The sequence below is a fragment of the Drosophila ananassae genome, chromosome 2R, assembly GCF_017639315.1.
Source record: "Drosophila ananassae strain 14024-0371.13 chromosome 2R, ASM1763931v2, whole genome shotgun sequence".
Lineage (NCBI taxonomy): Eukaryota > Metazoa > Arthropoda > Insecta > Diptera > Drosophilidae > Drosophila > Drosophila ananassae.
The window spans coordinates 25,250,832-25,275,105 of record NC_057928.1 but is presented as its reverse complement, the minus strand read 5'-3'; the positions used below and the strand labels follow the sequence as shown (position 1 = coordinate 25,275,105).

The 24,274-nt window shown below is 42.0% G+C and overlaps 1 protein-coding gene across 2 annotated transcripts; it reads left to right on the top strand.

Annotated features, from left to right (window-relative positions):
* Window positions 1–11,291: 11,291 nt before the first annotated feature.
* Window positions 11,292–12,534, top strand: LOC6507647 (MIT domain-containing protein 1). 2 transcript variants are annotated; one of them, XM_001956033.4, is made up of 3 exons: window positions 11,295–11,821; window positions 11,981–12,186; window positions 12,262–12,534. In XM_001956033.4, exons 1-3 carry the CDS (start codon window positions 11,456–11,458, stop codon window positions 12,413–12,415), a joined length of 726 nt encoding a protein of 241 aa, XP_001956069.1. In that variant the 5' UTR covers window positions 11,295–11,455; the 3' UTR covers window positions 12,416–12,534. The 2 variants fall into 2 exon arrangements, with proteins under 2 accessions (XP_014765382.1, XP_001956069.1); XM_014909896.3 differs by lacking the exon at window positions 12,262–12,534 and having other exon boundaries at window positions 11,292–11,821; window positions 11,893–12,019.
* The last annotated feature ends 11,740 nt before the right edge of the window (window positions 12,535–24,274 follow it).

Genomic DNA, 24,274 nt, shown 5'->3' with positions numbered 1-24,274 from the left:
TTATAAATCTCCAAAGTGACGCTGAAATTACATAAGCCGCGCCTTATATAAGCCAAAGCCAGGACCTCCATCCATACCCCCACACTATTCCGATTTCTTTTTTTTCACAGCTCTGGTCAATTTCAATTTAGCACCGAACCCTGGACAATTGCAGGTCTAACCCCATTAGAAAGATATGAACTCAGTACGGGGAAGGGTAATGCAGGAGAGGTCCTGCAAATGCCTGGCATTTAGAAGCGGATGTTCCGATTCGCATTTCGCAACGCAATGATAAACTCGGCCGGTTCCGGCCATCCACCTGACCTGGCTCAAATGCAGCGCGCCATTGCCAAGAGTTGACGTAAATGGAGTCCAAAGAAAGTCCACGACTTGGCCGTGGGCATTAAAAATAATCTCTTAAGACATATTCGATATAATTTATAAAGTAATTAGGAGAACGCTATCAAATAAAATTAATCAAGAACTAAGGGAATACTAAGCCTTTTCATTAGATGGGAATTTTAAAAAGGACTTCCTTTACTATTCTTCATGAAGTCAGACTTTATTGTTGACTTACGTTTAAGACCCGACCTTTTAGCCAACACTATCGGATAAAGCCAAAGTAGAGGTTCTAGAAATCCAACTGGCATTACGCATATGTGAGGGAGTGTACCGGATTGGGGTGGGGCCTTCCCCATATATAGTGCCTATATGGCGAGGGGGAATCGGACACAGTTTGGAGGCCACCCGCCGCCAACTGATTTGCATGACAGCAAAAGGTGCGTAGGCGGGCTCGCTTAAAACTTGGCCGAATAGAAAGTGGAAAGTGGAATCGGCGGGCTTATCGGCCATGGGGAATCTATTTGTACCGGGTCCGGCCCGGCAGGACAGACTTCCCTGCGGAGGTAATTGCTGCGAAGCGCCCATTTTTCGCACGGATCGCTTACGCACATGTCCATAAAAATGAACAGAGATGGAGAGATAGCACATGGAATCCGATTCTGAATCGGAATTGGAAGTGGTAGCCGCGGGCGTACCCAAGGCGTAGAATAATTCTGTAGAGTGGCATGGAGTGGCGCGGAATAGAGTGGGAATACAAAGTGTATTGTGGCATGTGGAACGTTTAGCGTTTAGATTTCGACCTGTGCAACTAATTACGGGGCGCGTAGCGGATTTTAATTATCACGCGCGCAACTCGGTGCTCAGCTGTTGCCGCTTTCTGGGCCGGGTTCCGTCCTGTTCCTGTCCTGTCAGTCAGTTAGTCAGTGGGCTCCACATCCTGTTCCGCACAAACACTTGGAAAATAATGTTTTCGATTTAATTAAGTTGTAAAAATATAAGACTATGTAATAATATTTAAAAAATATATAATCTTTATAAGCTAATCTTGTCTAAAACTACACAAATATTTTCTTCTGGGGAGGATTACTCATAAATAACCAAAACCAACTTCCTGAAGCCACAAAAACAAATCTCAAAAATTCCATAAAAACTTTGGCAATAAAAGGCATTGGTTTGTTTTTTTTTTCTGGGAGGATTCTTCTATGATTCCATTTTTTGTCATTAAAGGTGGAAAATGATGGTTTTTCAGAGTGCGTGGATTTTGAGACACCAGAAAAAAAATGAGTTTTTGAGTGTAGGCACGCCCTGAGCGACAGTTACAAACAGCCAGGGCGGAGATGGGTGATGGAAGATGGGCGATGGGTGATGGGCGATGGGTGATGGGCTATGGGCCACGTTGATGGGCTATGGCTATGATGGCGATGGCGATGGCGGCAATCGATTGATTGTGGCCAAACACGCAGTGCCCGGAGTTGGCCAGGATAAATCAAGCCCCTGACATTTCAGCCTGCCAGGCTGCTTCTGTGGGAGGATATCGTGCGTGAGTTTCGTTAATGCACTGCACAAACGGAACGGAACGGAACACAAACAATAGTAATAGTCATAGTAGTAGTAGTAGTAGTAGTCCAAGAGCAGGAACATAAGCTGCCAAACCAAAATAGAAAAACCAACCGGCAACAGGACCATACCCTATATATATAAAAGCCGATATCCAATTCCCGAAACTCGAGCGCCTCGTAATGGACTGAAATCCAATACAGAAATATGCATGACACAGACAATCGCACACTCAATATACAATATACAATATCTATATATATTGGATATGAGGATATACAATATATAAACTGGGGGCCCAGATATGGGATGAATGGAATGACAGACAGAGATACAGACTCCCACACAGATGTCAAGGAAATATGCGCCGTTTAGTCACAACTGTCAGTTTTCAATTGATTTGTCGATTCAATCGATGGGGCTTTTTGGTGGGGGGACTCACATGGGCATCAATAGGTGGGGGGGACTGTGGCATCAATGGGCGGTGGCAGGAGTTAACTTCCATCAAAGCCAACAAAGCAAATGTGAAAACATTAAAGCCATTTTTGGCCTGCAACACAAACACGAAGAGCTCTCGACTCTGACTCCTGGTGTGCTCCTGGAAATGCTGCCATAAATCTCTTCGGGGGGAGTACCACTTTTGTTTTTATATTTAACTATGAATAATAAATAAAGAATAGGCTTTATTTATACCACAATGGATTCAACCGAGAGACAACCCATTTAAAGCCAAACTCAAACTCAGTGTGATTTAAACTAGAGACACTTTCCATTTATTATTTAAAATATTAAATCACCTAACAAAAAGCAACTTTGACACTTGACATTTGGCCACCATATTTTTGTTGAGGATTTCTGGAACACCTCCAGCAAAACCGACCAACAAATACATCTATCCTTGGAGTCCTTCGAACTATAGCTCCAATAGTTGGCTTCTGAAATTCACCGCCAGTTTCCATTTCAGTTGGCCATGCGCTGTTCCGGTTCGCCGCCAAAAACTTCAACTTTCTGGCCAGTCATGGAGCCGGGGCAGGAATACTGTAGCGTCATTGTTAACATCATCAATTTGTGTGTGCTTAATAGGGAAACTGACGCACAACAAAAGCAGGCCACCAAGAAAGGAGGCGGGAGCCGGGTCCAGGGGATGGAGTAGCAGCAGCAGCAGCAGGAATAGGAGGTTGGAGGAATGAGAGGATATGAAGTCAGGATATGAAGTCAGGATCTAGACCAAAGAAATAGAAGGAACGAATGCTACCTCAAAAGGCCAGGCCATATAAATTGAGTTGCTGCAGCAATAAAGCATCTCGAATTGTTTATTACATTTTTGCCACACTTGACAAGAGACACATGAAAAAAATGTAATAAAAATATAATGTTTTTGTTGCAACAATCAGGACCTTTCCCATAAAAAATACCAGACTTTAAGGATGTTTTTTAATGTTTCAATGCAGAAGATGATTTTTTCAATGACTCTCTTTCGAAAGTCTATAGATCTTCCTCTTTTGAAAGCTATTAGTTTTGAAATATTTATTTTTAAGAGGAAACAGATCATTTTCTTTCGGTGTATGTCGGGAAAAGCACCAGGCGATAAATACAAGAAGTCATAATGTAAAGGAGAGGTTGAGAAGTCTGGGCCAAATGAAGGCCCTGGGCCAGAAATCAAAACAATTGCAGCTCAATTCAATTGCTTGGCATCTCGATGGCCGAGTGAGTTGAGGGACACACCATACATATATGGGATATATACACCCCCGCCTCCTGTTTCCTGGGGCAGGGACAGGCGGGGGCAGGGCGGGGCTAACCGTGGCCACTTACTTTCGCGCGGCGAGGGCGAAAAGTTCATGAGGTTATGATTTCGGCTCAGCCCGGCGACCCTAGAGTAAACAGTTACGATTGTGTTACAATTTGTTACATCTGTAAGTGTGTGTGAGTAGCAAACAGGAGAGGGTGGGGTGGAGTGGGGACTTTCCATCAGAAGGAGGAGGGCGCTGAAAGCTCTCGAGGGACTTTTTAGCCAATATAAATTTTGATCCTTCTTGAAAAATGGAAGCAAACATAAATAGCATCAAGTGGAAAACTGAACGTTAACGAACGTGCCGGGGGGCGGGGCAGGCAGGGCAGGCGAGGCAGGACATCAAGGGTGGCGGTTATGGGGGTGTCAAGAGGGGGGGTGGCATTGCTTGCAGAGGGTGACAGCGGCTGTGGCACATCGACGACATAAATGAGTGGCGGGCTGAGCGCACATTTAGCAGCAAACAAACAGATTCGCAAACACACTGCAAAAAAAAAACACACACAACCCACACACACAGCCCAAAGTCAAGAAAAACTCGTGCCAGAAGGGTACGAACAAGGACTTAAAGATGTCCCAGATGTTCCAGAAGTTGCAACATTTTGAAGATATTTATAAGAAGATGAAAAATAGGTTTTTTTCTATTTATCTTGATTTCTATTGATGAGGTCTAATTCCCTTTCATAAAATTTAATTAATTTTTAATTAAACAAATAAAATAAAATACAAGTAAGTCATGTTTTTCTCCAGGTGCAGTTAGCACACAGTTAGACTGACAAACACGCACTGTGACTGTGAAGGACACACAATGAAGAATGTGTGCGTGTGTGAGCTTTGTAGGCGGGGTTGGGGTTGGGGTTGGGGAGTAGCTGCTCCACATGTGTCTGCCATTGCGTTGGTGTGTGCCTATGTGTGTGTGTTTGTAATAAAAGCGATGAAAATGGCAACAACAACAACAACAACAACAGCAATGACAGCAGAAAGGAAAACGAAATGGCAAAATAAATTGAAAGAGAAACAAATAAAAATCAACGAGAAAGGCTGCAAAAGTGGCGGAAAAAAGGAAGCGAGTCAGTAGCTAAAGTAGAAGAAGAAGCCCAAGCAGCAGCAAGCAAATATTGAACGAAAAGGCACAGGCTACAACAATAAAAACAACAACCAAACACACTCATACACACAGTTAAAGAAAATAATCGTCGATAAAAAGCTGGCGCCAAGATACCCGTAATATGAGCTAAGCCAAGCTAACCACTGCCCCCAGCAACTCTTATTCCGATTTCTATTTCGATTTTCATATATATTATGTAGCATCCCCTCGATCAGAGGCGTATGGCTGGATTTTATCAGGGTTTGGGGGGGCTTCCGATGGAAGATTTATGACCTCAGTAGAGCTGGAGTAAGGGAAATCTTAAAAAACTTGAAAATTTACATATATAAATAATTTAATATCAGCTTTGGATTAAAATAAAAAAATAGATACATTTTTGTTTACTATTATTTATATATTATAAATTATTGAGGCCATCCAGTAACAGGTAAATCATTTCAAGATAATCCCCAAACACAAAAAAAACTCCACCCCTTGCCACACACACGCCCCTGCTCAGCACCCAACCCAACCCAACTGAATCCAACCCATCAACCGTAACCCACACCCGGAATAACCTTAACCCCCCCGACATTCGGACAAGTGGCTTGGCACATCACAGCGCATTATTGGGTGACATGTGGAAGAGCTCTAGGCTCGCAGCTTTAGCCCACTTGAGTTTGTGTTTTACAAGATACAATTCCACTAATTCCAAACAAAAAGTTAGTCCTGCGTGGCACTCGAAGAGCTCAACTCGGCTTCTTGTTTTTCTTCATCATGTTTTCCTTTAGCCGGGTCACTTTCACTTCTTCAAGTTCTCTAATTTACAAATAAAAACAATTTGTTCGAGAAGGCAAATTCATTTCCTCAAACTTCAAAATCCAAAACAGTTTGCTGCATTTCTCCACGCCCCTGAAAGTATGCAAACGTTTTTTTAGGATTCCGTTTAGTTTGAAATATTTGGAAAATTTTTGTAAGCAACATTTGTTTATTTAGGAAAGTTATTATTTCATTGTTAACTGTATAAATTATTATAAACATATCAGATTTTGTTAAGAATATTTTTCATTTTTTTTTTATCCCCCCTTACACCAAATAATTTGAATAGTATAAGTCGGGTTTTGAAATTCATTTCTTAAATTTCATCTAATGGATAAAACGCCTCTCAGCCAAATAAAGTTTCCATTCAAATTTCAAATATTGGTCATCATTTTCTAATGGCTCTGACAAATTATGCAATATTTTTTTGTCATTTCAGTTTATCGAACCAAACAAATTGCAACCCCAAAGACCCCCCACTGAAAGAGCATAGCCAAATAACACATCAAGACACGCATGTATTAAGCCATATTTATTCCCAATTGGATATGAGGATGTGGCTGTGTGGGGTTTTGGGGGCAAGTTTTATGTCGAATCACCTAAAATGACTTTTCTTTCTGCTTAATACGCATTTAAAATGCGAAAAATTTAAGCCCCGCATTGCGAACTATAAGCTGACGTCACGTTCCCGTTCACAGCTCCCAATGGCTTAAAATTTATGACATAAATAAAAATACGGACTCCAGGAATGGAATGGGGGTGGACTATGCTGGTATGGGTCGGGCCAGGACAGGCCGAGAAGCTATCAAGCACCCAACCAGCCACCCATCCACTTACCAACCGACCACCCAACCACCCAATACTCAAAATTACACGAAACGTTTTCGGTTTTTTCCTTGGGTGACTCCCCGATTGGATTGGATGCGCAGCCACAGTCCGCTCCTCCACATCGTCCGGAATCCATTGGTCACCTGGCACGGGCTTAGCCAGAAATGAAAACACAAATTAATTAATATTTGGCTTAGTGAAATTGAATTTGGCGATGTTGGCATGTCTGACTGTTGGCTGGCGATAAAACGCTTTCGTTTTCGCTCTCAGGTAATTGCTCGTAAGCGACTTTGGAGCATAAAAGGAAGCTATTCACCGCGGTATGGTGGGGTATACGACTACCAGAATGAAATTCTTTATGGATTTGTTTTTTTTCCATAATGCAAATAAAATAAAGACCAATGCCTTAAAAAGTCACCAGATCAATGAACCAGGAATCTTTGGTTCTTTTGGATTTAAGGATAGATGTTTAGCCTTTCTTATAAAATGAAAACTGAAGAAAAGTATAATTATTATCGCTGGGGGCCATATTGTCCTTCCATGCATTTTTCATAAATTGCGAAAGGATCCCCCAGGAAAGTTGAGAAAAAATCTGAAAAATATTTTGTTCCTAGATTTTGATGCAGAATGATGGGGAATCGATCCACAATTCGATTGAGGTATTCCGCTCAAGAATAGGATAGAAATTGGCCAAGATATATACATCGCTGGGGGCCATATTGTCCTTCCATGCATATTCCATAAGTTGGGAAGGGGATCCCCCAGGAAAGTTGAGAAAAAATCTGAAAAATATTTTGTTCCTAGACTTTGATGCAGAATGGTGGGGAATCGATCCACAAATCGATTGAGGTATTCCGCTCAAGAATAGGATAGAAATTGGCCAAGATATACACATCGCTGGGGGCCATATTGTCCTTCCACGCATTTTTCATAAGTTGGGAAGGGGATCCCCCAGGAAAATTGAGAAAAAATCTGAAAAATATTTTGTTCCTAGATTTTGATGCAGAATGATGGGGAAACGATCCACAAACCGTTTGAGGTATTGCGCTCAAGAATCGGATAGAAATTGGCCAAGATATAGACATCGCTGGGGGCCATATTGTCCTTCCAGGCATTTTTTATAAGTTGGGAAGGGGATCCCCCAGGAAAATTGAGAAAAAATCTGAAAAATATTTTGTTCCTAGATTTTGATGCAGAATGATGGGGAAACGATCCACAAATCGATTGAGGTATTCCGCTCAAGAATAGGATAGAAATTGGCCAAGATATATACATCGCTGGGGGCCATATTGTCCTTCCATGCATATTCCATAAGTTGGGAAGGGGATCCCCCAGGAAAGTTGAGAAAATATCTGAAAAATATTTTGTTTCTAGATTTTGGTGCAGAATGATGGGAAATCGATCCACAAATCGATTGAGGTATTCCGCTCAAGAATCGGATAGAAATTCGCCAAGATATAGACATCGCTGGGGGCCATATTGTCCTTCCACGCATTTTTTATAAGTTGGGAAGGGGATCCCCAGGAAAGTTGAGAAAATATCTGAAAAATATTTTGTTCCTAGATTTTGATGCAGAATGATGGGGAAACGATCCACAAACCGTTTGAGGTATTCCGCTCAAGAATCGCATAGAAATTGGCCAAGATATGCACATCGCTGGGGGCCATATTGTCCTTCCACGCATTTTTCATAAGTTGGGAAGGGGATCCCCCAGGAAAATTGAGAAAAAATCTGAAAAAAATTTTGTTCCTAGATTTTGATGCAGAATGAAGGAGAATCGATCCACAAACCGTTTGAGGTATTGCGCTCAAGAATCGGAGAGAAATAGGCCAAGATATAGACATCGCAGGGGGCCATATCGTCCTTCCATGCATTTTTCATAATATGGGAAGGGAATCCCCCAGGAAAGTTGAGAAAAAATCTGAAAAATATTTTGTTCCTAGATTTTGATGCAGAATGATGGGGAATCGATCCACAATTCGATTGAGGTATTCCGCTCAAGAATAGGATAGAAATTGGCCAAGATATATACATCGCTGGGGGCCATATTGTCCTTCCATGCATATTAAATAAGTTGGGAAGGGGATCCCCCAGGAAAGTTGAGAAAAAATCTGAAAAATATTTTGTTCCTAGACTTTGATGCAGAATGGTGGGGAATCGATCCACAAACCGTTTGAGGTATTCCGCTCAAGAATCGGATAGAAATTGGCCAAGATATACACATCGCTGGGGGCCATATTGTCCTTCCACGCATTTTTTATAAGTTGGGAAGGGGATCCCCCAGGAAAATTGAGAAAAAATCTGAAAAATATTTTGTTCCTAGATTTTGATGCAGAATGATGGGGAAACGATCCACAAATCGATTGAGGTATTCCGCTCAAGAATAGGATAGAAATTGGCCAAGATATATACATCGCTGGGGGCCATATTGTCCTTCCATGCATATTCCATAAGTTGGGAAGGGGATCCCCCAGGAAAGTTGAGAAAATATCTGAAAAATATTTTGTTTCCAGATTTTGGTGCAGAATGATGGGAAATCGATCCACAAATCGATTGAGGTATTCCGCTCAAGAATCGGATAGAAATTCGCCAAGATATAGACATCGCTGGGGGCCATATTGTCCTTCCAGGCATTTTTTATAAGTTGGGAAGGGGATCCCCCAGGAAATTGAGAAAAAATCTGAAAAATATTTTGTTCCTAGATTTTGATGCAGAATGATGGGGAATCGATCCACAATTCGATTGAGGTATTCCGCTCAAGAATAGGATAGAAATTGGCCAAGATATATACATCGCTGGGGGCCATATTGTCCTTCCATGCATATTCCATAAGTTGGGAAGGGGATCCCCCAGGAAAGTTGAGAAAAAATCTGAAAAATATTTTGTTCCTAGACTTTGATGCAGAATGGTGGGGAATCGATCCACAAATCGATTGAGGTATTCCGCTCAAGAATAGGATAGAAATTGGCCAAGATATACACATCGCTGGGGGCCATATTGTCCTTCCACGCATTTTTCATAAGTTGGGAAGGGGATCCCCCAGGAAAATTGAGAAAAAATCTGAAAAATATTTTGTTCCTAGATTTTGATGCAGAATGATGGGGAAACGATCCACAAACCGTTTGAGGTATTGCGCTCAAGAATCGGATAGAAATTGGCCAAGATATAGACATCGCTGGGGGCCATATTGTCCTTCCAGGCATTTTTTATAAGTTGGGAAGGGGATCCCCCAGGAAAATTGAGAAAAAATCTGAAAAATATTTTGTTCCTAGATTTTGATGCAGAATGATGGGGAAACGATCCACAAATCGATTGAGGTATTCCGCTCAAGAATAGGATAGAAATTGGCCAAGATATATACATCGCTGGGGGCCATATTGTCCTTCCATGCATATTCCATAAGTTGGGAAGGGGATCCCCCAGGAAAGTTGAGAAAATATCTGAAAAATATTTTGTTTCTAGATTTTGGTGCAGAATGATGGGAAATCGATCCACAAATCGATTGAGGTATTCCGCTCAAGAATCGGATAGAAATTCGCCAAGATATAGACATCGCTGGGGGCCATATTGTCCTTCCACGCATTTTTTATAAGTTGGGAAGGGGATCCCCAGGAAAGTTGAGAAAATATCTGAAAAATATTTTGTTCCTAGATTTTGATGCAGAATGATGGGGAAACGATCCACAAACCGTTTGAGGTATTGCGCTCAAGAATCGGATAGAAATTGGCCAAGATATAGACATCGCTGGGGGCCATATTGTCCTTCCACGCATTTTTTATAAGTTGGGAAGGGGATCCCCAGGAAAGTTGAGAAAATATCTGAAAAATATTTTGTTCCTAGATTTTGATGCAGAATGATGGAGAATCGATACACAAACCGTTTGAGGTATTCCGCTCAAGAATCGGTTAGAAATTGGCCAAGATATACACATCGCTGGGGGCCATATTGTCCTTCCATGCATTTTTCATAAGTTGGGAAGGGGATCCCCCAGGAAAATTGAGAAAAAATCTGAAAAAAATTTTGTTCCTAGATTTTGATGCAGAATGAAGGAGAATCGATCCACAAACCGTTTGAGGTATTGCGCTCAAGAATCGGATAGAAATAGGCCAAGATATAGACATCGCAGGGGGCCATATTGTCCTTCCACGCATTTTTTATAAGTTGGGAAGGGGATCCCCAGGAAAGTTGAGAAAATATCTGAAAAATATTTTGTTCCTAGATTTTGATGCAGAATGATGGGGAAACGATCCACAAACCGTTTGAGGTATTGCGCTCAAGAATCGGATAGAAATTGGCCAAGTCCTTCCATGCATTTTTCATAATATGGGAAGGGAATCCCCCAGGAAAGTTGAGAAAAAATCTGAAAAATATTTTGCTCCTAGATTTTGATGCAGAGTGATGGAGAATCGATCCACAAACCGTTTGAGGTGGCCAAGATATAGACATCGCAGGGGGCCATATCGTCCTTCCATGCATTTTTCATAAGTTGGGAAGGGGATCCCCCAGAAAAGTTGAGAAAAAATCAGAAAAATATTTTGTTCCTAGATTTTGATGCAGAATGATGGGGAATCGAACCATAAACCGTTTAAGGTGTTCCGCCCAAGAATCCGATGATTATTGGCGCAGATATAGCCTTCGCGATGGACCATATAATGCCTCCCCGCATTTTTGGGGAAAACCTCCAGAAAATTTGTCAAAAATATGCCTAACTTAAACATCCCTTTAAAGTGAAGAAAATTTGTCCCCTTTTGATCTATTAGTCTTTAAACCAATTGAAACTGTTAAATATTTATGGAACTCGGGAAGTTCAAACGCCAACGGTCGGCAACAGATGACGCCGCTGTGTCTGCAGCCCTGCCGACGGCCCTGTCTTTCGCGCGCATAACAACCCTGTGTGTTTACCAAATCAGCTGACTGCGCTGCTGCCTTTGTTGTCGTCGTGTTGTTAGTTTCGCTTTAATTATATTTTGCCAGCTGCCTGCCGATCAATTGGATTAAGTGTGAGCTTTTAGTGTAGTTTCGAGTACTTAACATTCCACGGACATGCCAAGATGAGCAACCCAATGCAGGCCAAGGAATTATTGATACGCGCCGTGGAGTGCGATCAGAGTGGACGGATCTTGGAGGCGCAGACCCTCTACACGGATGGCATTGACCAGCTGATGAACTTCGTCAACGGGGAACCGGATGAGGCAAAGCGGAAGGTGTTTCACACAAGGATCAAGGAGTACATGGACCGGGCGGAGGCCATCAAGGCTCGAGTCAATGGCAAACTGATGCTGGGTGAGGTGGTCTCCCACGTTTCCATCGAGGAAAACGATACGGGCTACGACTACGACCAGGTCTTTGGTCAGTACATGGACAGAAAAACCATTGAGATTCTGGTAGAAGAACCCTACATGCAACAAAACTATCAGGTGAGTTGAGCTGGGGAGGATCACTGGGGGAGGAGACGGTGGTAATTTTAAACTTTAATTTATTTGGAAAGGAACATGGCTAATGGAGTCGCGAAAATTTTAATTTAATCAAAGATTAAAGTATGAATACAATCACAAAATGAACTTATCATATTGCAGTATGCGAACCTTGTGAGATTCTTAGAGTTAGCCATCACGAACTGTCCGAACCTTAAGTATTTTCGGCTAATCACCAAGGAGGCTCAGGATCCCAAGTATACCGACAACCAGAAAACAAATCTCGGCCAGATCAAAGCCGATCTAGAGCGTCGAAATATAGCCGTTTCCATCAAATATGAAGACTCTTTGCACGATCGCAAAATATAGTAAGTACTGAGTCAGCGGAAAGAAATAAACCACTTATAAAATTTATTTGTATCTTATCTTTTGTTTATTTATAGCTTAAGCAACGGATTCATAATCAAAATCGGACGTGGACTGCACTTTTACAAGGCCCCCAATCCGATGTACTCCATTGGTCTGAACAACTACAAGTTCCGCAAATGCCTTCAGACGGATGTAGACATTTGGCGGAATAACAGCTCCAAATCCTGAGAAGTCAACCAGAAGACAGAAGACCATAGAAGACATTTTTAGTTTTAAGCTGACAAAGTTTTGCTATTGTACAATTTTTGTAGTCCCCAATATAAAGTCGCTTTTCAATATCTGTAAAAGGAGTGGCACCCACAATTGCAGATTTTTCTGGCCTGCTGCTATAAATCTGCAGACGCCACCGAAGACACCGAAACTAATATATGGACGTGGCCGCAGGGGCGTTTCAGCTCTCTGGCTCTCTGGCTCATGCCAGAAAATGTTTAAAATTCATAACTTTCACGCCACTTACGGATGCGGCTGCGGATGCGGAGGCAGCTGCACAGCTGGCGGGCCACTGTGGCAGCCAGGCTCCTGTTTTGAATGCCACCGAAGCTGCCAGCGGGTGGCCACTGCAGTTGCATAAAAGACAAAAGCGGAAGCTCCTGCTTTACCAGCTTCTGTCTCTGTCCTTGCCCCTAAAAGCTGCCTTAAAGTCCGGTCTCCGGCTCAATGGAAGTACAGTCAAGCCTCTGGTATTGTGAAAATATACATATTTCTTTGGGATTCTTTTACACCGTTCTAGTAAAAGTTAGAGAAGCTCGACTGTTTAACGCTTTTTGGCAGGGAAGACATGTGCGTGGATAATTAGAACGGCGACACAGTTGGCTGCACATCGGAATAGGAATCGGAATCTGAATTGGAGGCAAAGTTCCACCTTCTCTTGTGTGTGTGTGTGCTGGTGCTGGTATGGTACGGATGTGGGTGTGTATTTTCAATTTACTTGGTGCCATGCCAGGGATTTATCAACAGATGAAGGCAATTGTTACGCAAAGGCCCGAAATGCGGCGCGATGAGTCGGCCTAATAAATTGCACCAGAGCTAAAATGCTTTGCTCGCTTTTAAATTTTATGGCCCGTAAGAAGGCCAGAGACGAAGGCGACATAGATGGAGGGAAAACTCGGTATCCAACCCACTGTAACCACCCCTAATTTTGGGTTTAAGCACGTCTAGAGGTCGGAGCCTGCGGGCGTGGACTGGAGTGGGGATTCCATTTGCCTAAGCTGGCTATTCATTCCCAGGATATTCTAAACAAGCAACAAGAACCAAAAGCTCCGACCACTGTCGGGGGCCACCACCGTGTCCCCGGCACCGGGCCCCGGGCCCCAGAATGAACTTATTGAACAATTAGATGGTTCACTTATTTTAGATAAATCTATGAACTAGATGGAACCCGAGGCCGGTACTCTGTTTGCCTACAAATAAGCCACTAACTGACTGAACAACAGGAGCCAGAAGCAGCAACAGTTACTTGATGGGTGACGGGTGATAGGTGATGGGTGGTCCATCCATGGTCTATGGTAGGTGGTCGGTGGTCACAAGTGCAGAAGCCTTCGGCGTTGCCTGCCAATTTGTGAGCAATGAATGCAGCAACAGCAGCACAGGAAACTACAATACATAACCATGGAATTAGTTATAGTCCTTGTCCAGGATGAAGATGAAGTCCTGCAAGAGGACACAAAGACCCTATCCAGCCCACACTCTCACCCCCAGGAAGCCGGGCAGACACCGCCCGGGGCAGACCAACAGCATAACTAATCCGAATATTTTACTCCATCCCCCGGAAAAAATACGCAGGCGAAGGACACAGAGGCGGAGACGTATAAAGAGATGCCTCCAGTGGAGGAAGCCACTTTCTCTGGCGACACTAAGGGTATGTTGGATGCATGGAAGGCAGTTAGGTTGAAATAAGTTTACCCTTGTCATTAAAGCCACTTCCCGGGAATTAAGCTGGCTTACGGATTTTGGGGCATATGGCTATCACGAATTGTTTTTAACTTTGATAAGTAGAATGTAAGAGAAGGTTACATTTCTTTAATTGGTTTTTAATTAATTAGAAACATTGGGGTTTCTAAGAGTTTATAAAGAGAAACAAATAAAGCTTAAGATTTTTATATTTTTTCTATCAAATTATTAGGTTAAAAAAAACCTTGAGAGAGGCTCTAAGATTGAAAATTTAAAACATTAAAGCCTATAATATATCAGCTCTTTGTTTTAACTGTTTTCTAAACCTCCACCTCGCAGGATTGTGAGTTATTTGGTTTTTTAAATATTTAAAATAGTTACTTGTGGAGAACAGTAAGTTATTCTAAAGAAAAGTCGATAAACCCATCTCTTAAAGTATTACCTACTAAATTTACTTTGCTTTTCCAATTTAATAAATAAGATTAAGAGTATTTGGAATCTGTCTTTAAACACTGGGCATCTCAAAGTCTTGATACTCCTGTCTGGGATTCTCACATGGCTATTATCAGACTAGGAAATGGAGGATAGAAAACCTGAATTGGGGGTTGGAGGCCATCGAAATGGTATGGAGGTTGCGTTAAGCGGAATGTTTTAGGTTCAGCGCAGCACTTATGACATTACATTTTACGAGCCCATGTGTGGGAGTGTGTGTATGGGTGTGTGGGGCTGGGTGGGTGTTCTCTATTAATTTGCCATAGCATCCCCAACTTCCTTAATACCCCACACCCGAGTCCTCAACACGATTGTCCTGGCGGCTGGAAAGATTTGTGAAAGCGCCACGTAATTGACTTTGAGTCCTCCTTCTCCGAAGCTAGCTCGTTTGCTTAAAATTATCATTGGGTCTCGGGATTGGGATTGGGATTGGGATTGGGATAAGAAAAACTAGGATTTCCATTGTGTACACATATACTTATGCCGATTTCCTATTAGATGCGTAACTTTGTACCAACAGCAAACTAAAACCAAAAAGGCAACGAAGACGACAGCCAGAAAAAAAAGGGTGGCGTCAACATTTTTTGCTTGTTTTTATTGCTGGCAGCAACATCAACAACAAGGACAATAACAACAGGACAAGCCAAACTGGCAAATGTCCCACTTGTTACCAGAACGCCCCCGACCCAAAACCCCAAAAGCCGTAGCCAAAAAATTGGGCGGGGCCGAGAGACATAGGCGATAGGGAAAATCGGGCCATAACTTTTGTTTTGCTACGTACATAAAATGGCGCCAAGCAACCTATATAGGCCAGACATCACAGCAGAGCAAAAATCAAGGAGATAGAAATGTACACTAGAGAAAAACATTGTTTAATTTAGATAAGCTAAGAAACTAGTAGAGAGTTTAGTCAAGAGATACGATTTTTTTAGAGTTAATCTGCAGCAAAAGTTATGAAAATAGTGTAATAACAGTAGTTTTTGTTCTTTTATAAAATATATTGTTTAAATAATAGGAATTTGTTATGTTTTAGAAAATTAAGAAACATATTAGCTTGTAGAGTTTAAGTTTAAGCTTATACAGTCTTACAAAGTATGAAAATTGCTTAAATTATGTCCTTGTTTGTAAGAAAGTCACTGAAACCTCCTAAGAACTCGAAACCTTTTAGTTATTTTTAAGTAGCAACAAAGGGTTTAAATAAAAGAATATTTCAGCCACTTTTGGAAGCTATTCTAACTAGAAGTCTAGAAATACACCATAATAATATTAAAATCAATTGGCTTTGTTAATAAAACTAAACGAAAAACTGTAAACTGTCAACAATGTGCCAACATGTTGTGGTTTCTCTATTTTCCCACTTTTATAGACTTTCTAACCCTTTAAAATATATGTAGTTTCAATTACCATAAGTTTATTAACTCCCACTTTTTCCGAGTGCACTCGTTTAGGGATGAGAAGCTGGAGAACATAAAGTCAAGTGAAACTACTGGCAATAGCAATTGAAATCAAAAACGTGCCATCAACGGCTGGCCATTGCTGTAGTTGTTTTTGCTGCTGAAACCATCTCTCCCTGCATCAGGAGCCGGCCATTATGTAAATTGCGTGAAGGACAAGCGGGCGGAGATCGATGGATGGGTGATGGCAGCATCACCACCACCACCATCACCACCTCCCATCTCCCATCCCCCATCCAGACAGAAGCCTCCAATAGAGCGGGTGCGACTGCGGCTACTGGTGCGGTTGACCAGCAACCGCATCATTAACGCTCCGGACAGGCATTAGGACGCAATGACAACTGGCTGAGGTCCCAGGCTGTGCGTCCGAAATATGAACTAAAGTGATTTTCAAATATGCCGCACAGTCCCAACCACTTTGGCACTCTGTTCTAGCTATTGTTGTTGCTGCCACTGCCACTGCCACTGCCACTGCTGCTACTGCTTTTATTATTGTTGCTGCTACTGCTGCTGCTATTTGCTACTTCTAGTGTTGGTGTTGCTTCTGCGCCTCGTGCCAGATTAAAAGCTGTCACAGGCCAAACAAAGGCAACCGCAGCGGCAACACAAAGGATAAGCAACAGCAGCAGCAACACAAGAAGCAGTCGAGCCTGTTTTGTTATTGTCCTCTCTTTGGATTTGCAATGTATGCCGATTTATAATCAATCAATGTCAGCGCAAAATTCGAAATGGGTGGTGACGCCTAGTGCACTGTCGGAAAAAATGGCAAACAAAGTGGGCAGGAAATTAAAGCATCCCCAGAAACCTATCTAGATTTTAGGATAAATGAGAAAATGTAAAAGTTCATTAGAAATTCTTAAGCTTCTTCAGATTTAACTTAAGGAATATGAAGAAACATGAAGTCCTTGAAAAACTTTCACTTACTTATCTCCAATCTCTATCACATTTTTTCCCAGTGCACTTCTCTAGCTGCCTCTTTTTTCACTCGCTCCGCCTCAAGCGACTACGTGGAACGTATGCTGAAATGCTGAGATCCTGAAATCCTGAATGCTGCAAAAAAGCCTTCATTAGGCCCATAGACGTCACGACAGGACGCTCGGTAGGGCCAAAGGCGCGTTATTTATAGTGCGTGTCCTATTAATGCATAATCGACGTCAATCTTGGCATATTAAAGGACTAACGCGGCCTAAGTCGCTAAGGATAAGATCCTTTGGGCTATCTGTTTCCACCTTCTCCCCTTCCCCATCCCATTCCCCTTACCCACCACTGTCAGCCTTCGTCCTATCCAGTCATAACTCAACCCATGGCACGTTTTTTGGCGATTTTAAACCAAAGATAGATAGCCAGAGATATTTTTTGGCTGCCACTGGCTACTGGTTGCCTTGAAAATCCTTTTTGATATGGTTTGCTCTGTTTAATAGACCAAAATGCGTGTCAAATTCGCCAGCGAATTGATGAACTCTGGAAAAGGGTCCTTTTTAATCGTTAAATGCATTAGCGGAGATAAGGATAATATTTATGAAATTGAGAAGAAAATGCTTTAAATAGGAGCTTAAGGTCTTGATTGTTTCATTTTCTTTAGTAGCCGAGCTCTGGATTGTATTTCACAATCAGTCTTTATAATTGCTTATTAAAAATGGTATCTTATTTCAATATTTAAGAGGTCTAGGCTCCTAAAATAAGTCAGATACTATTTTTATATATTAAACATAGAAATTATAAAGGATAAATGAAGTTTCAATGAAGAATAGAGAATAGAATGTTCGGGAAAGAATATTGAGGTTCATAAAACTATTCAATTAATCATGAAAACTTTATAGATAGATAGGTAATTAGAAGATAATTAATTACCAATTTTAATAAGATTTAAAGCTGTAATTTTTTAGTTCTTTTGAATTGAAGTAGTTATTATATTTCCCCTTTATTTACAACTACTTTATTGGACCCATTCATCAGATTTTTGATTAAATATCCCGCCTTAAATCCTTTGTCAGCCGGTGTTTCTGCCAGTAAATCTCGGCCACATTCCCGGAAAGCCTGGGACTGCCTGGAATTCCACCTCGGGTCAATTATTTCACTTATTTAACAGGCTTTAAAATTTCGCCACAAATCCACGCCTCCTCGGAGTCGGATGTTTAATGACCAAGAGAGACATTGTGACAGCGTTGACAACTCAGGGAAAATGGGAAAAATAGGGGAAAACTGAGAGGCTGGAGGCTCTACCTCTCCATCTCCATCTCCATCTCCCTTTCCACTTTTCTGAGCGCTCAGGACATTAAAGAGGAAGTAAGTCGCAGGCATAAAAAGCCGAGTTGTAATTTGAGTAATTAAAATTTGACACGATAATCGAAACGCTGACACCCCCAAAAAGGAGTGAATTAGAATATAGAACTGGGGCAGGTAGCATTGGGGATCTCTGATCCCCACGGAATCGACGCCAGCCCTTTCGCCCAGATTACAACTTGAGCGACCTTAATGCCCCGCAGTTTATGTATATTTGTATATAATTCTTTGCGGGTGTATAGATGCGTATATAGAAGGGCCCCGACAGTCAATGTCAAACCACAGACTATTAAATACACACGCAGGCACGCCAAAGTGCTGAAAAACAAAGCCAGCCACCGGAGGAAGCCCCAAGATGAAGATGCCACACGTAGAAAAATCATATTTTAAATATTTCATAGTATTTAGTAGAGGTATTTTTGAAATTTAAATGAAAATGAAATATTTGATATTTTATTTGAATTTTTTTTACTATATTAAGTTAGTTCTACCCCTAGATTTTAGGTTCAATAGATCCTGAAAAATATACTCTTTTGTATTAAGATGAAAGTAAAAGCATTCTGGGAATGGTATTTATGAAACGAATTAGCTTTATTAGAAGAGAAAAATATCATAAAATTAAGGAAAAACATAACTATGTAATATTTTTAAAGTCTTAGAAGGAAACTACGTTTATTATTTTTAAAAGCAATATAAAGAATCTTTAGAAAAAACCTTTCCAGACTGAGATCTCTCAGATTTTAATGAAAGGATTTTAGGTTTCTAAATATTATACTAGATCTTATTATTTAATAAAATAGGAACATTTGGAGCTTAAAACCTATACTAATATATGAAACTTTCTCCCAGTGCAACAGTACCACCAGTGATGACGATGGTAGAGATGAAGCTGGAAGATGGCGAAGGCGATGGCGATGGCGGCGACGGCAGCTTCCATAATTCGCCTGACGACTCCGGGATTCGTGGGGAGTAAAAGCCATTAAAGTAACAACCAGGCACAGCACGTTTTTACGGCGACAAAAGAAGGTTCCTCAGGATGGCTAAAATCGGTAGGAGAGAGCGGGGAGGCAGGAGTGCCAGGGAGGCCAGGCAGACTCAATCGTAAGCGCAGTCAGCGTCATAAACGACGGCGTCGGCATTTAGAAAGCGCAGATATTCCTGTCAAAACGATAAGCGCGCCTTTTGCAGAAGAGAAAGACAACCAGTCAAGAAATTTTCTAGGAGGGGGTTACGTGATGGGGGCTTAAGGGGGTGGATGTTAGCTAGCTGGGTGTGTGGGTGTGTGTGGGTGTACGGCAATCCTAGGCAGCATTTTTATGCCAAGTGCTGAGCTGCGTCTTTAAACGTTTTGCGGCTGAATATCCACGGCATTGTCATTTATGTATCTATTCCGAAAGGCAGGAGAGCAGGAGAGTCTTTCCCTGCATTGGTTAAATGCCTTACGGTAATTTCATTCACTTACACGCACATAACTTGCAGAACTCACGTATTCCCATTCGGATTCGCATTCGCATTCGCACTTTCTCCTTTCACTTTGGGCGGCTTGAGGTGGAGGACCGATGCTGAGACTGAGCCTTAGCCTGAGCCTTAGAGATGGGGGCAAAAAGTTATGGCCCAGAGTGGGCGGGAGGTGCGTAATGACATTCATGTGATAAGCACACGCACACGCCCCCAGGTGAAAATTGGTGTGAGTGGGGGAGTGGGAGATGAAGCCCTTACCAACTGGAGGGCTGCAGCTAATGAGCCAAATTCCCAACCAGCCAGGATCAGCAACCGAACAAATATGTACATAAATCTTTAGCGGTCCCCAAAAGGAGGAAAAAAGTGCAAAGCAAGATGAAAAAGAAATGGTAGCAGTTGCTGGCCATTGCTGGCCGCAAGAAATATGGATTGTTGCCTAATCACCTACAGCGATTCGAAATTGGGGAACCGGGAACCAGGAATGGGGAATGGGACAACTCTAAGTCGCGCAAATCCCAAAATATTTCACAACTTTATCCCCTTAGGTGGGATTTTTGCGGGCACGCAAAAAAGCCCACAAATACAAAAAAAAAAAAAAAAGAACAACGGAGAAAACGAGCATCAGTAGCACGTTAATCAAAATGGCAACGGTGGTGCAGGACGAAGAAGGATGGGAGCAGGGTGCAGGGGGGGGTGGACAAAGTCCTGGCCGCCAGATATGGCCATCTTAAGTACAGGAGCAAACAGGAGGGCCTGGGAACAGGCCGGGGAGAAATTTTAATGGCTCAATAAAAATGCCATTTGCGCAGCGCTGTCTTGGCCCGCAGAAAGTTGGCTTTAAAGGCAATCGGCCAAGAGCCCATCGGTCCATCCCATCCCGACCCCGGCCCGACCACGCCACGCCATGCCACGCCCATCCGAAAACAAAAGCCAAACAAGGCTTAACACATTTCCCCAAAATGTTTATCTAATCAGCGCAAAGTATCCTGACACCTGAGAAGAGCCTGTCGTTTTCTCAGTGGCACTAAGCGAAATATATATTATTTTTTTTACAAATAGGACATTAAAAATTAGCATATGTTGGTTTTGAGGTCATCTAGTATAGTTTTCCATTTGCTTTTGATTATTTTGAGAAAACCCATAAATGACAAAACCTAGTTCATAAAAATCTAGCAAATAAACAAAATTGTTTTTCTTGATTTACAAAATATTTACAACTTTGATTGAAGGAAAATTTTAATAAAAAGTTTCCAGCCTCGAAAATTCTTGCAGTGGATCTGCAGAGCCAGGACTTTCGCCAGGAGGCAGCTGTCAGGGCATTAATCTGCAATTGCCGAAGATTTCCGACTTCTCCAATCGAATCAAATGTAAATCAGGGAGTCTGAGATGGAAACTGGAAGAGATCTTTTGGGATGGGGAATGGGAATAGTATAGGGATGGGAATGGGAATGGTATTGGGTTTTCCATAGAACTAGTTGCACATCTTTGTGCCCCCTAAACAAGTATTTATTTCCACGGACAGTGGCAGTGGCAGTAGCTGTGGCGGATGGGGGGAGGATTTATTTTTGCCACCCATTTTGTTTGTGGTGCGCTTTATCAAACAGAAAATTTAAAAAACAAATAGCAACTGAAAAACAGAAAGAAAGAAACAGATCCAGCATCCACAACAGCCATAGTATAGTAACAAGAACAACAGACGGTCTGCCATTAATTTTTTATTGGTTCTTCGAAATCCGATTCATGCCTTTACAAAGATTTCTCAAACATTTAAAAGTGCGAAAAGATCAAAGCGAATTCCAACTTATTGTCTCCCCTGGCTTCCCCCTTTCTGGCTTTTCTGGCTTAACTAGTGTATGGCCAAAAGCTAAATCTATATAGATTCCAGGAGAGAGTTGAAGAACGTCCGACTACTGTTGGTTATGCCACTGTGCCACTGATGATGTGGCATATTTGCTTGTAAACATTTGACGAGCTGAGTTTTTCTCCCAACTCCCAGCCCCAATCCCAATGCCAGGCCGGACCACCCACCCGCAAAGTACACATTTTTGAATATATATTTCGGCCATGGAAAATTAAATCAGCTCCAAAGGTTTTGTGGAGCTCCTGAAATCTGAAAACTGAAAACAGAAAACTGCAAACTGGAAACGGCAAACTGATATTTTGCTGGCTCTGCCAAACCGCATATCAAACTGTCGGCCATTTACCATGGGGGTCTACAACGAGGTGCGGCCCGTGCCAAGTGGTTTTTGGCCGCCGTTGTTTTCATAACATTCTCAGTCCCCCGGATTCTGATTTTGATTCTGATTCTCCAATTCCGGAGTGCCTGCACATGCACACGTCTTCTCCAACCACACGCACCCACCATCATCCCCATCCACTATAACTATATATGTATGTATGGATGTGGCAATCCCCCCGTGGAAACATCCCCACAGACTGGGCCAACTTTTGACGCCACTCTGTCTGCCACGCCACGCCACGCCTCGACGGCCTGCATTTCGGTATAAAAAATATTCATATGTAGATGCCCTTTTTATTATGCACTCTACGCCAGCGGGTGCGAACAGTTTTGTGGTGAACTCTGACATTTCCACAGCCACTTGCTTGAGAACGGCTACAAAAAATTGGTAACAAATGGGGGTCAATATTAACTATTTTACGCAAAAGGTCGCACGAAAATTATAGACTGCTTGGATCATGGCATTTAACTTTTGTGGAATTAAGTCTTGTTTAGAAACTAAAAGGGAGAATGTTACTGATATTTTGTACAACTTTTTAGCAATTAAAATTAAAGTTTTTGTATTTACTTTAATACTTTTAATTTTCTATAAAACATAACAAATTCTTAGAGTTTCAATAGCATATGTAACATCTGAATATAATTTTGAAAATTAAACAACATATGGCAACATATTTAAAATAATAATAACTTAATATTTACTCTCAAAATGAAACATATGCTTTTCAAAGACTTAAAACCTTATAGAACTACTGTATAAGCCCCCTTTTGAATAATCCCATTTATTAGCCCATATCAAGTGCTAAAAATTGAAAACTATATTTGCCAGACTCTTTACTTTTGGCATCCTGGCTTATCCCTTCCGCATTTTTTGCTCACTTTAAGGTCCTTTGTTTCACCCCCTCCTAGATGAAAGGAAACAAAAAAAACTGAGAGGGAAATAAGTGGCGAAAGCCAAGATATGAAAGTTGTGTGCATAAAGGCTCTGTGTTTTATCAGTTTAGGCCAAGTTTGGCCTCCAAATTGAATCTCCCAATGGGAGTTAGAGAGCGAGTTTCATTGTTCTCAGCCTTCGGATATCGTTGTGGCCTGGAGGGTATAGGAACTTCGATGTGGCAACAAGTGTTGCCGCATTCTTGTTATATCGTCACTTATAAACGGATGGGGGCATGGGTTATGGATGGGTTGGGGGGCTGGAAATATTGTTGGAAAGGGCAGCCGACTAGCTCCGGTTGTTTACACGTGCCTTTGTTGCCGATGCGATGCGTGTGTTCCGGACTCAAAAAGCGGAATATATAGGGCGGGAAGGGGTAGCTGGGGAGCACTGCATGAAGTTTTCGTACTTGTATTTACATACAAACACACAACATACATAAACAGCAGACGCAGCAGCACCACCACCAGCAGCAGCAGCAACAGCAGGCGAGTGCCAAGTGCAGTAGCAACAGCAGCAACACCTCCCAACCCCAAAGAGCAACACCAACCTCCTCCTGCCCGGCTGCCTCTGACTTGCCTCTGACTTTCCCATGAAAAATAAACAGAGTTGGCTCCGACAGTCGCCAAGATGTCTGCGCCGGGCTTTGGCTTTTGCTTTGGCTCACCTGGCTGCCCCATGCATGGGTGGCATGGGTGGCATGGGTGTGTTGCAAGGTGACGGGGATTTCAATTGGCGATGCACTCGGCAAAATATGCAAAGCAGTCTAAACTGTATGTAGAGAGGGTGGAGAATAATATTTACAAAGCTAGGTAACAGAATCATATAAATTGTAGAGCTTATGATATACTAATTAGTAATTCGATTTATTAAAATATATTTTCAAATATTTAAAATTATATATTTTATTGTGTGGAAGAGTAATTGACTAGATTATGAAATTATTTAAATTGTTTCTTTTCTTCTGTTTATATGTGGAAAGTAAATTTTGTGTGAAACAAACTTAGATTCCATGTTGTATCCTGTGAGTTTTGTTTGTTGCAGTGCATGGGGAAGTCCATGGGGAGGTGTCGGTGTCAGGATGTTGCCAGTGCCTGTATTTTAATAATGCATCGAAATGAAAGTGGCTGTCAACTGGAGATTTGACAGCTGCTTTAGCCAACGCGACAAGGATCGATGATGGAAGGAATCTCGGTGGCAAGTGGCAAGTAGCAAGTAGCAAGTAGCAAAGTGGCAAGTGGAGAGTGGAATATGGAAAATGGCATGTCAGGTGC

Bases quoted from the DNA above. Each gene is read 5' to 3' on its own strand.
- LOC6507647 (XM_001956033.4), top strand. From the start codon at position 11,456: ATGAGCAACCCAATGCAGGCCAAGGAATTATTGATACGCGCCGTGGAG. The intron at 11,822-11,980 runs GTGAGTTGAGCT...ATCATATTGCAG, and splicing joins ACATGCAACAAAACTATCAG to TATGCGAACCTTGTGAGATT. The intron at 12,187-12,261 runs GTAAGTACTGAG...GTTTATTTATAG, and splicing joins TTGCACGATCGCAAAATATA to CTTAAGCAACGGATTCATAA.